This window comes from Puma concolor, chromosome C1 (genome assembly GCF_028749965.1).
Source record: "Puma concolor isolate L17-30 chromosome C1, mPumCon1.1.hap2, whole genome shotgun sequence".
Lineage (NCBI taxonomy): Eukaryota > Metazoa > Chordata > Mammalia > Carnivora > Felidae > Puma > Puma concolor.
This window is the reverse complement of record NC_141674.1, coordinates 193,596,547-193,609,741: the sequence shown is the minus strand read 5'-3', so window position 1 is coordinate 193,609,741 and position 13,195 is coordinate 193,596,547. Positions and strand designations below refer to the sequence as shown.

The 13,195-nt window shown below is 35.1% G+C and overlaps 1 protein-coding gene across 6 annotated transcripts in view; it reads right to left on the bottom strand.

Annotated features, from left to right (window-relative positions):
• The window catches only part of ADAM23 (ADAM metallopeptidase domain 23), a 194,794-nt gene that overhangs the window by 67,650 nt on the left and 113,949 nt on the right, over positions 1-13,195 (bottom strand). For all 6 annotated transcript variants that reach the window (XM_086719442.1, XM_086719444.1, XM_025929762.2 and 3 more), the window contains exons 7-10: positions 12,543-12,615; positions 8,974-9,050; positions 6,985-7,050; positions 352-423 (exon numbers count right to left, since the gene is read on the bottom strand). In XM_086719442.1, coding sequence (XP_086575568.1) covers positions 352-423; positions 6,985-7,050; positions 8,974-9,050; positions 12,543-12,615 — 288 coding nt within the window. The remainder of the gene's footprint in view (positions 1-351; positions 424-6,984; positions 7,051-8,973; positions 9,051-12,542; positions 12,616-13,195) is intronic.

Here is a 13,195-nt window from a genome sequence, read left to right as displayed (position 1 = left end):
CAACTGGTTATTATCATCAAAGTCTCATTTGTCAAGTGTAATTTATACTCTTTTGGTAGTATATTTTCTCTTGTGTTTTTGTCCTTCATAGGCTTGGTGACAAACAGGTCTGGACATCACTTATAAGCAGCACTAATGCATCTCTGGGATACTGAGAATGACTCAGCAGCCCTCCTAGCTCTGAGGACACTACTCTTTGTGAAGTTTCCACCCTATAACTTCTTAGCCAGATGAGCTTAAGGATGGCATTTTTACTTTTGCCCAAGAAAGAATTCAAATAACTAGTAAACAGGTAGAAATATAAACCATTCCATCTTGGAAAAATAGGTTCAAGAAAATCAGGATACTTACAGAATCCACCAGGTTGACCACAGACTTTGCAAAGTTATTGGTGTGTGCGTGAGAAGAGCGATACTTCTTATACTGGGGGGGGGAAAGGATAAAACAGTCACTGCTAAATCATAATTTCATGGTAAATTTCAAAATACAGTAAAAGCAGAAATCTCACAGCAATAGTACAAATGGGGATCAAAAATACACAGTTCAGCGTGTGCCATGTTGGATATGGTGGTGTTCTATTTTATTTCTCTGTTAAGCAGCAACACTCTATCTAAAACACCTTACCAGTTCCAGGTAAGGAGAGCGCCTGTAGAAATGTGTGCGAACAGAAAACAAACTGAGGGTGGATGGGGGGGGGGGGGTGGGTAGGAGGAGGGGAGAGGGAAAATGGGTGATGGGCACCGAGGAGGGCACTTGTTGGGATGAGCACTGGGTGTTGTATGTAAGCCAATTTGACAGTAAATTATATTACAAATAGTAATAATAAAAAATACTTTAATTAAAAAAAAAAAAAAAGAAACCTGGATGAGAGGCTTTACACCTGAGAAGTAAGTTGTTAATTCAGTCTTAATGTCTACAAATGCAACCTTTTTGTTTTCACTGAAAGCACCTTTACCAGTTTACAAAGAGCTTAGCCAAGAAATTTAGGCCCAATACGACACCCTTCTCACTTTAAACTCCAGACCATACACACACCAAGAAAATTTCCTCGGCAGCATTTTAGATACTGCCCGTGATACGGAATGCATTCTTTCATACATTTCAATATATTCTTTCAGAAGAATGCCTCCTCCACAGGAAGCTTTCAAGAATGTTTATGGTTATTTATGATTATTTGAGGAAATAAACAAAAGTCAATTAACAGAATAATTCCACAACAACATCTGGAGGGCTACAGTTTTAGCAAATACTGCGCAGCAGGTCTTTGAGAGGGCATTGGAAAACTGACATCTACGCAGGGGGATCACGCCCTCTACCGAGGAGAAAGGAAAACAGACTCAAAACTACTGAATCAGATTTGCACCATAAATCTTAAAATCTGTCTTTAATCACAATTACTAAAATAACATGTCTTTCACAACTATTAAAAATGTTTCTATGTTGGAAACCCATGATATTCCTTTTTTCTTCTCCTTTGCCCACTTTTCACACTATAAATTTGTCAGGCTGCCTTCATTTCATTCTCTCTACCCGTGGTACTATGTTTTTTTTAAACAAAGTATCTAGGTCTTCATGCTTAGATACCCGATATTTATTTTTTATCATATTTTATACATGACAACCCATGAAAAATGTGCCATAAATTAGTACCGTCCTATTGGTTTGGTAGCATTCGTTAATTTATAACCATTTACATTTATAACACTTGCCATAGTGTGAATGTTTGTATTCCCCCGAATTCATATGTTGAAATCCTAACTCCCAAAATGATGGTCTGAGGAGGCGGGGCTCGGGGGAGATGCTTTGGTCATGAGGTGGAATCCTAATAAGTGGGAGTAGTGCCTCATAAAGGAAGCTCCAGAGAGTTCCCTTGCCCCTTCTACTAGAAGAAATGGGGACAGAGTAAGGTGCTGGCTATGAAGCGGGAAGCAGGCCCTCACCAGAACACAACCATGCTGGCACCACAGTCTTGGGCTCCTCAGCCCCTGGAACAGTGAGAAGTTAATTTCTGTTATTCATAAGCCACCCAGGCTGCGGTGTTTTGTTACGCCAACCTGAATGGACTTGGACTCAGAACAGACTCAGACTCTATGTTACCGCTGCCACTGTGCATTCCAATCTGACCTGAACTATCTTTATGTGTTCTTTACTGGTAGTGAACATCAATCTGTGCATATAACTGGGCCATAAAACATCGTATTGATTGAAAAAACTTAAGGTACTTTAACAGGGCTTTCAAACCTAGCATAAAGAAGTTGCTGTAAATAGCTAAGGATTTTAAGTTGTCCAGCAAATTCCACAGACTAAAAAATATCAAAGACATTTTTTAAGCTAAAAGCAAAAGTCTCAACACTGAGTCCCTTTGGGGTGATGAAAATGTTAAAAAGTCTCAACGTGAAGAAGCACACATCACAAAAAAGAAAGGAAAGATATTAGCTGACACCTATTCTAAGGCACCTATTACAATTCACTTTATTTTCTTCTGAACATTAATTTGTCCATTTTGTAGACTTCTTTTTATAATATAATTATCTGGAAAAATATGACATGCAAGTTAAAAAATTTAACAAAATGAGGTCTTTTTTGGAAGTCTATCAAAATGTGATGTTTTTCACTTATTTCATGTTTGTAATTTCCACGTCTCTATTTTCCTTTTTAGAAAGCCCACTCTGCCCACTGTGGGGTAAATGAATTAGAGAGGGTCCAGCATGCAAGGAGAGGGACCTGCCGGGAAACTACTGCAATGGTCCAGGTAAGAGGTAAGGAAGGCTGGGTATCTGGACAGAGAAGTAAGTGGACACACTCTGAAGGCAGGGGTCCCACGACTTGCCGATGTATACGATGTGGGAGGTGAGGAAAGAAGAAAATAAAAGATGACTCCTACGTTTTGAACTTGGATAGCTGGGGGAATAGTGGTGCCATTTAAAATAATGAGAAAGACTAGGAGAAGAGAAGATTAGGACCAAGGAATCAAGAGTTGTGATTCAGAAATGGTGGAGATGAGCCTATTCAGTACGGAAGTAGGCATGCAAGCAGACAGTGGATACATAACGATGGATCCAGGAGGCTGGAGGCATAAAGTAGAGAGGGTCAAGTTTAAAGTCATGATACTAGTTAAAGGTTGAGACTGGAAGTGGGCACTCTGGGGGAGTTCTAGAAAGAAAAGAAAGCCCAAAACCAAGTTAGGGGTATTCGCAAAATGCTAGAGGCCAGGTACACAAGACTAAGAAGAAATAACTAGGGAGGTGGGGGGGACTGTTGTGTCACAGAAGCTGAGAGATGAAGAAAATGTTTCAAATAGGAGAGTGTGCTGAGCCGCGTCCAAGGCTGCTGAGAGAGCACGAATCGAATGATGACAGCTAGCAGCACCCACTGGATTTGTTCACCTGAAGTGCCATTTACCCGAGCAGCTAGGATTTACCAGGACCAGTAAGTGTTTCTGCTACAACAAATATATGCGCCTCACGATTCTGTGAGGTGGTGTTTATTAGCCCCCTTTGAGAAATATGAGGTTCAGAGAGGACGAAGAACTTATCCAAGGTCACACAGATGGAATTCAATGCCTACTCTGGGTTCAGACAGGAGCTAAAACTTTTCCGTTAACAATTCTTATAAAATAGTTTATGTATATTCCCGATAAACCATGATTATTGATGAGAACTCATAATTGGTTAGGTGCCCATAAATACGGTGGTTTTTAAATAGGGTTTAAACTGAAGTTTAAATTGAAAAAAATGTCTGAGTTATAACACACCTGCACTCTTTGACTTATACATAAGGACATGGCAAAAATGTAAGCAAGACATTTTCTTGTGCACTTTAAAATATTTCAACCAACTGTCTATTAGAGTAAGGTTTTTCATATTTATATTTAGCCCAAGTGGCTCAAAGAAACGTTTGCAGACCCTTATCAAGGCTATAATTGGCTCACAAATTAGGTTCCACCAGACAGCTACTAAGATGCTTTCTACAAAATTGAGGGATTTTTCTTTTCTAATTGAAAGCCACTGAAAACATGATGCTTGTTCAAAGTAAGGTGTCTGCATTTTTTCAGGAAGCCAATATTAGGTTACTCTGAATTAAAGAGGTGAGCTTGAATGTGAATGTAGGCAAAATGTTTCTAGTCCCTGAATGAATGAGAACTAATTTTGCATACAAAGAAACTGTGCAATCTCCATTTATGATAAAACTTACTTTCACATTTTGTGATCACTGAAAATAATTTACATTTAAAGTGCCAAATTTACTTTCCTTCCTGAACAATTACAACATTTAAGAAATTTGATTTTTGAAAAAATTAAAATTAAAGCTTGATTTTCAACCCAAGGATGACGGTTATCAAAACAACTGTGCTGCTTCATCTAGCACAGATTGTATGATGAGTAATTCCAGGGATGATCATTCTAAAACCCAAGAGCAAATATTCAGATATTAAAAAAAATAGATGGTAATTATTCTACTTCAGTTTTACTTTCAAAACATGAATTTCAGTACTCTGATCCATGTTCTGAATTACTACTTCTTTGTGTCAATCAAATTCAACAACTACTTAAAAACTTTTTTTTTTCGTTTCTTACTGTGCATTGCCTCCAAATTTATCACTGCAAATTACGGTTCTTTTCTTCTAGCTTCAAAGATAAATGAACATATCATGCCTAGTTCTCACTCAATTTTAATTATAATAAAGTAATTACCAAGGTTTACCATTAACAAATTTGGTAGCGGAAACAAGTTAACTTTATCACAGAATATATGGTATAATGTGCAGAAAATCTCTATTTATGAAAATGGTATTTTAATGGGAGGGTGCTACTGTATCATTCATAAGACAAAGACAAGATTATTCACATGCTTCCATTTAAAAGGATTAAAAAATAAATTCAAAGCATATAAATTTAAATTTTTTTTCTTTTTCTATTTATACAGTTACTGCTATCTACTCTTTGATTTATAGCTTTATGTACCTTCCCAATAGAGTATGGTGGACCAGGAAATGTGGAATTACAAGTAATCGGTTGAAGAACTGTTCTATTAATTCCCAGCTATATGCGAACGTACTTTGTGAATTTAAAGGCATTGCATGTAGCTTAATTATTGCTTCCACTACTTTAAAAGTATTTATATAATGGGTATTAGGAAAAGCTTAAGTGTCTAAAGCCCTAATTTCACAACATACCACAGTGCTAAGGACTGAGAAGTAGCTAGATAAAAACTCATTGGGCCAATCAACAAAAATAGTTCAGATGAAAAATTATCTTGGGGTTTCAAGAAAATTAATGTCCTTTTGAAACTCCTTTTTTAGTGTTCATTAGCTAAAATTCATTTGGTTTTCCTTCCCACCAGAAAAGACCTCTCCTAAATTATATGTAATTCTGATAAATTCTGCTGCTTCTAACATATAGCAAGCAATATATAAAAAAGCTACTGGTAAATAAAATAAATCTGCATATAAAATGAAGAGGTATTCCACTGAATAATATTTAACATAACTGAACTAGTACTTGGCAACTTAATGGAAAATGTCTGCTAAATAGAGATTCAAATAAAAGTTTAAAAATAAATTAAGTCACCACATTTTTAAATACACGGTTTCAAGGCCTTTTTTGAGTAGCCTCTACTAATTAGAATTTCATGTTGTCACTTTACCCTATAGTCTGCTAATCTAATTTGGTCTCCTCAAAATAAAACAAGGACTTGGGGTGCCTAGGTGGCTCAGTCAGTTAAGCATCCAACTTCAGCTCAGGTCATGATCTCACAGTTCGTGCGTTTGAGCCCCACATCAGGCTCTGTGCTGACAACAGAGCCTGGAGCCTGCTTAGGATTCTGTCTCCTCCCTCTATCTCTCTGTCCTTCCCCCACTAGTACCCTGTCTCTCTCTGTCTTTCAAAAATAAATAAATGTTAAAAAAACTTTTTTAAAAAAAGGAGTTAATGATATATGTGAGGCAATCTGAATTTTTGCTGCAATCCTTTACAGGTTTTTCACCCATACCTGACTTTCAGGTATTTCTTAAAGATTCTCATCTTTCCAGAATGTAACTGAGTTTTCATAAAAGTACTCTTTGTTTTAGTTTATATAATTTTTTAACTAAGTTATGTAATTACAACAAAAATTACGACTGGCCTACCCAGTCTGGGAAGTGTGGCCATGGGGTTCTGGAGCCCCCTCCCAACAGTTCACAAGAGCCAACTGGATGCAACTTTTTCCAGCTCCTCATCTAGTGACCTCACTTGGGTAGCTTGAAATCAGCTACGATGGGAGTATTTACACCGCCGATATCAGCAAACATTATAAATCAAGTGTTGGTTAGACTCTTTAGAAAGCTGTAGGCTTCAGCCAACCCATTTTATAAGGGACATGATTAAGCAAAATAAGGTTAAGAAAGTTTCTACTCTATTTTCAAGAAGGGCTAAAGGAGGCAATAATCATTTTTCATGTCTCTTAAATGTTACTGAGGTGACACGCTAACTTACATTTTACTTTGACATAAGTAACACAATATTATTCATCTTTCTAAAATTTAAAGAAGATAAATCATCAAAGATAGTCTCTTTGGATATGCCTTTATTATACATGTTTATCTCCTATAACTATTTTTGTCACAGGCCATAATAATTACTAAGAAAAAAATGTTAGCAGAACAAAGACACGTGATAAAATTAAAAACGTAGTGGCCAGATAGATGACGAAAAGTAGAGGATAAAAATTTTAAATGAAGATGTGTAAAAGACATCAAACAGATAGTTAAACTCATTAATTATAATCACTAAATAAAAGGAAAGTTTAGAGTTGTGAAAATTCTATAAAACCCACTATTTCCAAAAACCATGAAATAAATCAAGCCATTCAATAGTTCCAAAGAAATAAAACATCTAAATATATTGGCCTTAGTAAGTAACAAATAATTTTTAAATATAAAGTGAAATGTACTCTTTCTTAAGCAAGCTACCAGGTTTAAAACTCACTAATTCCTTATATTCTTACCGTTTTGTGATCATTAACAATCATAAGTTCCAAATATTTCATTTCTTCAAACACACCACGAGATGGCTGTGGAAAATAAATATATATGGTCAGAGTGGTCAGCTATATCTTTGATGCTAACTCTGAACTTGGAGATTGACTCTGAATTTCCAAAGAACCTTTATAAACACCCTGGAGGAAACTTGGTGAGGAGATCAAAGAAAGTGACTGTAAAGTGTGGGCAAACATTCAAGTATTCAGAGAAGAATTGTATTTAATTATCATTAAGATACTCATCAAAGAACAGCCCATGTTATTTTTATATGATTTTCATATGTAAAAATATTCTAGAGAAAAATGCACAGTATAATTCTGCTAAAATAAGTATTCTCAATTTTTTTGGCATTAAACTGTGACCAAAAAAAGATTCATATCTACTTCAAACTTCAAAGAAAATCTACTTAAAATTCATTTAATAAGAATAGCACAGCACACGTGGAACAGCTATCAATATAGTTAAGAGAAGGGCAGCCTGGCTGGCTCAGTCAGCTAAGCGTCTGACTCGGTTTAGACTCAGGTCATGATCCATTGGTTTGTGGGTTCAAGCCCCATGTCGGGCTCCGTGCTGATGGCGTGGGGCCTGCTTGGGATTCTCTCTCTCCCTTTTCCTCTGCCCCTCCCCCACTTGCATGCATGTGCTCTCTCAAAATAAGTAAATAAACAAAAAAATTTAAAATATATACATATAGTCAAAAGACACATTAACTCAATGGAGTGAAATTATAATAATAACGTATTACATTTTAACCACACAACTTCCTAAAGGAACAAACATTGACAATTACTATTTTCCAAGTTCTTCTAAATTTTGATTATTACTAGATAATTTTAAAAGCAAGTGCTAAGCATTTTAGCCATCATTTGGACTTTCTTTTTTCATAACTGGGAAATAAATAATGATGACTCTTTTTTCTTTATGTACAAGGTCATTCATCAGTTTACATTTGATAAGGGTGGACTATCATGAAATATCAGTAGCCTATATAAAACTTATTATTACCAACCACATCTTCAAGAGTAAGGAAAACAACAAGAAAAAAGTCTCTAAGTAAAAAAACAAAAATTGTATCCACAATCAACATAATATGAAGAAAGGCTCATAAAAGAGAGGACGATTTAACCTGTAACTAAGTTTCTGATGGCTGGTGGTCTAATTTTTTCACAAAAAAATACATTCAGTAAAACATTATCTAAAATGTGCAATTTTCAGTATAATTACTCATTAAGTTATCTCGTAAATTACCATGTAATCTATATGCTGTGGAATTAATTCTCGGTTACATAGCATTCACCATGTAATTACGAAACAGTCCCCATCATTACAGCTTTCTAATCTATTATGAAAAAGACTAGGAACATAATTTCAATGACAAAGCTCCTATACATTTATCAATACATGGGAGCTATATGATTGTTGTTGATTATAATTACATGATTCTTATTTAGTAACTGTCATGATACTAATGATCAAATAGATCCTTAGAAAAACACATCCAGCTTCAAATTTTGGTGTTGCAGAACTTTTAATTTGAAAGAAATACAAATAAGCATAATTAGCCAACATTTCAAAATCTAATGCTTCCCCTTACACTTTTTGTTTATCAAAATGTTTCAAATTTGTTATATAAGCCATGTGAGAAAAAGTCTGCTGTACTTTTAATAGAAAAAAACACACTGTAATTTTTGTAAGAACATGCTTTGAAAAGGAAGCTAATACAATACACTCCATCAGTGTTCATAGGACACTGGAATCCGTTTATATCACTAATGGAAAAGGCTCATATGTCTATAAGACTCAAATCACAGGAGGAGTTTGGTTGGTTGTTTTTGTTTGTAAGAGGAAGTTGCCCAAATTTAAACTGCTTTAGACACACTGAGATATTATATGATTTTGGGCACACAATTCAACTGAGTGAAGCGGCCCTGACCATGATTCAATGCCACACTCACATTCACTGCTCTCTTTCTTCTCCTTTTCAACCACTGCAATTCGGATAAAAAGGGCCACTGGTCACTGCCTTCCATACCTGTGTAAAAGAAAAAAGAATACCAAAATTTATACTTGACTACAGTTCAATGGGAGTATGTTTTTAAAATATTATGTAAAGCTACCAAAACTAAAGCAGGAAGAAATAAAAACTTTGAACACACCTACTACCAGCAATGAAATTGAATCAGAAATCAAAAAATTCCTCAAAAATAAAAGTCCAGGAGCAGGCAGCTTCACAGATGAATTCTACCATTTAAAGAAGAGTTAATACCTACTCTTCTTAAACTATTTCAAGAAATAGAAAAGGACGGTAAACTTCCAAATTCATTCTATGAGGCCAGTATCACCCTGATACCAAAACTAGATAAAGACACCACAAAAAAAGAGAACTACAGGCCAATATCCCTGATGAACTGAAATATTAGCAGACTGAATCTGACAATAGATTTTAAAAAATCATACACCACATTCAAGTGAGATTTCTTTCTGGGATGCCAGTGCTGTTCAATATTCACAAAACAATCAACATGATACATTACATCAATAAGGGAAAGAGTAAAAACCATATGATCATTTCAACAGGTGCAGAAAAAGCATTTGACAAACTACAACATCTATTCATGATAAAAATCCTTTGCAAAGTAGGTCTAGAAGAAACATACCGCAACATAATAAAGGCCATAAATGAAAAACCCACAGCCAACATCATAATCAATGATGGAAAACAGAGCTTTTCCCCTAAGGTCAGGAACAAGACAAGGACCTCCACTCTCACCACTTTCATTTAACATAGTACTGGAAATCCTAGCCACAGCAAGTAGACAACATAAAGAAATAAAAGGCATCCATATTGGTAAGGGAGTAGTAAAACTGTCACTATTTGCAGATGAAATGATACTATATACAGAAAACCCTAACAGCTCCACCAAAAACCTGATAAATGAATTCAGCAAAGTCGTAGGATATGCAATCCATGTACAGGAATCTGTTGCATTTCTATACACTAATAATGAAGTAGAAGAAAGTGAAATTAAGAAAACAATACTTTTTACAATTGCCTCAAAAACAATAAAACATCTAGGAATAAACTTAACCAAAGTGGTGAAAGACCTGTACTCTGAAAACTATAAAACACTGATGAAAGAAATCCAAGATGATACAAAGACATTCCATGCTCATGGGTTGGAAGAACAAACATTGTTAAAATGTCTACACTACCCAAAGTAATGTACAGATTTAATGCAATTCCTATCAAAATACCAGAGGATTTTTCACAGCACTAGAAACAACCAATCTAAAATTTATATGGAATCACAAAAGACACCAAATAGCCAAAGCAATACTGAAAAACAAAACTCAAGGTACCACAATTCTAAACTTCAAGTTATATTACAAAGTGGTAGTAATTAAAACAGTATGGTACCGGCACAAAAACAGACACATAGATCAATGGAATAGAACCGAACACCCAGAAATAAACCCACAATTATATGGTAAATTGATCTTCCACAAAGGAGGAATGAATATACAATGGAAAAAAGACAGTCTCTTCAACAATAGCTACATGTTGGAAGAATGAAACTGGACCATTTTCTTTTGCCACATAAAAAATAAACTCAAATGGATCAGAAACCTAAATGTGAAGCCTGAAACAATAAAAATCCTTGAAGAGAGCACAGACAGTAATGTCTCTGACATCAGCCATAGCAACATTTTACTAGCTATGTCTCCTGAGACATGGGAAACGAAAGCAAAAATAAACTATTGGGATTACATCAAAATTAAATGTTTCTGCACAGCAAAAGAAAAAATCAACAAAACTAAAAGGCAACTTACTGAATGGGAAAAGATATTTTCAAGTAACATCCAATAAAGGGTCAGTATCCAAAATATATAAGGAACTGATACAACACCCAAAAAACAATAATCCAATTAAAAATGGGCAGAAGATATGAACAGACATTTCTCCAAAGAAGACATACAGATGGCCAACAGACACATGAAAATATGCTCAATATCACTCATCATCAGGGAAATGCAAACCAAAACTACAATGAGATACCACCTTACACTTGTCAGAATGGCTAAAAATCAACAACACAAGAAACAAGTGTTGACGAGCATATGGAGAAAAAGGAACCCTCCTGCACTACTGGTGGGAATGCAAACTGGTGCAGTAATTGTGGAAAACAATATGAAGTTTCCTCAAAAAGTTAAAAACAGAACTACCCTACAATCAATCCAGCAATAGCACTATGGATATTTATCCCAAAACTACAAAACCATTAATGCAAAAGGATACATGCACTCCTATATTTACTGCAACATTATTTACAATAGCCAAACTATGAAAACTGCCCAAGTGTCCATCAATAGATGAATGGATGAAGAAGACGTGGTATATATATATATATATATATATATATATATATATATATATATACAATAGAATATTCCTCAGCCACAAAAAAAAGAATGAAATCTTGCCATTTGCAACAACATGGATGGAGCTAGAAAGTATAATGCTAAGCAAAATAAGTCAGTCAAAGACAATTACCGTATGATTTCATGCATAAGTGGAATTTAATAAACAAATAAGCAAAGGAAAAAAAAGAGAGAAAGAGACAAACCAAGAAACTCTTAACTACAGAGAACAAACTGATGGTTACCAGAGGGGAGGTGGCTGGGGGAAAATGGGTGAAATAGGTTATGGAGATTAAACAGCACACTTATCATGATAAAAAAATAAAATAAAATAAAATTACTACGTGAAGGAACAGCAACATTGATAACACACGTCATCTCAAAATCAAAATAAACTAAGGTGAAAAAAGTATGCCAATCATTAAACATTTCACATCCTCATGGTCACAAATCTAATTCCATTTATAATTCACAAATTAATTAATTTATAATGCAAATATCATTTTCTTCCAAACATCACCCAAAATGTAATGAGCTGTTCAAGACTCATTAGAATATGCATATTTGACCTACAACCACCTGACCCTCAATATCTGAAAATTTGGGAGAATTTCACTGTGCTTAATTCATTTTAGAATTAAAAATAATGTATGGCATAAGATTTTGCATAAACTATCAAAGACTTTTGGCATTAATATACAGAAATAATATCAAATACCCCAATAATCCAAAAGAAGCTTTTGTCAACATCAGCGTGCTTAAGATGCCTCAGGACCAGAGCATAAGAGAGAGATAATACAAATTGGCTAAACAGCAGTAAACTGCCAAGGAAATTTAAGGATGCATCTGATTGCAGATCACCATTAAATTTAGCCACACTCTCTGGTTCCTAACAGAGCTTTACTCCCGGGCTTCATATTTCGGTATTTCCATCAGCAATGACTCTCCAAGCCTCAGTACACGCCAGCCACAGGCAATGCCACTGCCCACCCACATTGCTCGCCACTGACCAATTCCACCTCCCACTAAGCCTGCGTGTACTGAGCTCCACCAAGTCACGGCTCCTATTATACAATATAAAATGGCTATCTTAATTAGAACTTACTGAGATTCTTCATTTGCTTAGAATATTGTCCTGCCAAGGTTTTCTGGATTATATGTGGTCGACCTGTGCTTTTCTGAAACAAAAACAATGGCAGACAATTAAAAAGCAAGATGTGATCAAGCTTCTTTGGAACAGTGTTAGAACTTTCTACCATATCTTTCTGAAAATGGGAACATTTGTATGCTAATATTTTAGCTATCAACAATGAAAAGTATGTCTTATTGAAACTCTAATTTTAAATAAAATAGAGCACCATCCAATTGCTCCAGTGTAGATAAAAGCATAGTTTTATTAGCTACTTTTCAACTTCAGCTTTCTTCAAAGCAATGAATAGGAAACTCACAAAAAAAGAAACACAAATGCTCAACGAATATATACATACATATATATATATAATGAATGCTTTAATACTCCTTCAAAATGCAAATTTAAAAAAAGACATACCAATTTTTGCCGTCAAGTTGGCAAAGGTTTTTAAATTATGATAACCATAGTTAATTATGGTGGCAAGTTAAAAAGCACTCTCATACTCTGCTGATAGGAGTAAATTGGGAGCACAGTTCAAAGAGAAATTTAGCAATGTCTATCAACGACCTTGAAAATATTCATATCCTTTGCCCTAGTAACTATGCTTTTAGAAGCATCTTATTTCC